The 1,328-nt window shown below is 41.5% G+C and overlaps 1 protein-coding gene across 1 annotated transcript in view; it reads left to right on the forward strand.

The window, feature by feature from the left end:
• rnf2 (ring finger protein 2) overlaps positions 1-774 on the forward strand; it is a gene marked incomplete at its 3' end in the record, with an annotated part of 10,911 nt that extends 10,137 nt beyond the window's left edge. The window contains 2 exon segments of the mRNA XM_014015192.1: positions 295-467; positions 585-774. Coding sequence (XP_013870646.1) covers positions 295-467; positions 585-774 — 363 coding nt within the window.
• Between the last annotated feature and the right edge of the window lie 554 nt (positions 775-1,328).

The following is a 1,328-nucleotide window of genomic DNA, read 5'->3' on the forward strand; positions in this document are numbered from 1 at the left end:
ATATATCGCCTTACTTACAGTATCACAATATATCAGAATATATCGTATCGTGACTCCTCTGTCATGATATGCACCGCATCGCCAAATTCTTGCCAATACACAGCCCTAGTAATCATGGACTACAATCATGGACTACAATCATGGACTACAATCATGGACTACAATCATGGACTACAATCATGGACTACAATCATGGACTACAATCATGGACTACAAACATAGAGTACAAACATAGACTACAATCATGGACTACAAACACATTCATGATCCTAAAAATCTGGTGTATTTTTGTAGGAGGCAGGCCCAAGCATCAAACGCACCAAAACAAGTGATGACAGCGGTTTGGACATGGATAATACTGCTGAGAACGGGGGCGGGGACTCTGTAATTGATGGCGGKACCAGCGAAATCGAATTGGTGTTTAGACCTCATCCCACATTGATGGAAAAAGATGATGGACARAACAGGTAGGAATCTGTTCAGATCTGTGTGTTGGTCATRTTTCTACTTACGTAACATTTGTTTAAAGTCAGCTAATCAAATCAGCATTTTTACTGACATGCCTGTTCTCGACTGGTTCAAAGTGTGGAGTTTGTGCCGCGCTACATTAAGACATCAGGCAACGCTACAGTGGATCATCTGTCTAAATACCTGGCTGTCCGACTGGCTCTGGAGGAGCTGAGGAGAAATGCTGAAGCCAGTCCTGTTAATGTGGAGGCAGCGTCTGAGAAACAGTACACCATCTACATCCCTACTGCTGCAAACCAGTTCACTGTGAGTACACACACAGGAAACATGAACAACTAACAACCATACTTAATAAGAAAAAAGAATCTCACACATGTAGTTTGTGTAGACACAGGAAGGAAAAGACAGGGAAGGAGTCTTTCAGTTTGGACAGCCTTTGGTGCGATGCAGTGATGTAAGCAGCTGATAAATATGGCCTCTGAGTCTGGACGTATTTGGAGTATTCAGCTGTCAGCAGAATGSCTTATAGAAGTACACTCTGCTGAGAATAGTTTGCTCAAGGGCAGCAACAATGAATCAGTAAAGTCCATAAAAATCTATTATTAAAAGCGTTATGCTGGCTGAGCTAAATAAAGTTTAGGAAGAAAGAAAAACTCTACCAGTAAAGATTCACCCTCTCTGACTCTCGAGTGAAAAGTAGAGACTTTGAACTTTAAACCAGCTTTTAAATTGTGTTGTTAGACCAAGTAGATCCAAAGATATGATAAAAAGTATATGTCACAGTTAATGTTTTTAAAGGACGGTCTGATGCGAGCTGCTTCGCGAGGAGGAAACGTGTGTGTGTGTGTGTGTGTGTGTGT

The sequence above is a fragment of the Austrofundulus limnaeus genome, unplaced genomic scaffold, assembly GCF_001266775.1.
Source record: "Austrofundulus limnaeus strain Quisiro unplaced genomic scaffold, Austrofundulus_limnaeus-1.0 Scaffold124, whole genome shotgun sequence".
NCBI classification, from domain to species: domain Eukaryota; kingdom Metazoa; phylum Chordata; class Actinopteri; order Cyprinodontiformes; family Rivulidae; genus Austrofundulus; species Austrofundulus limnaeus.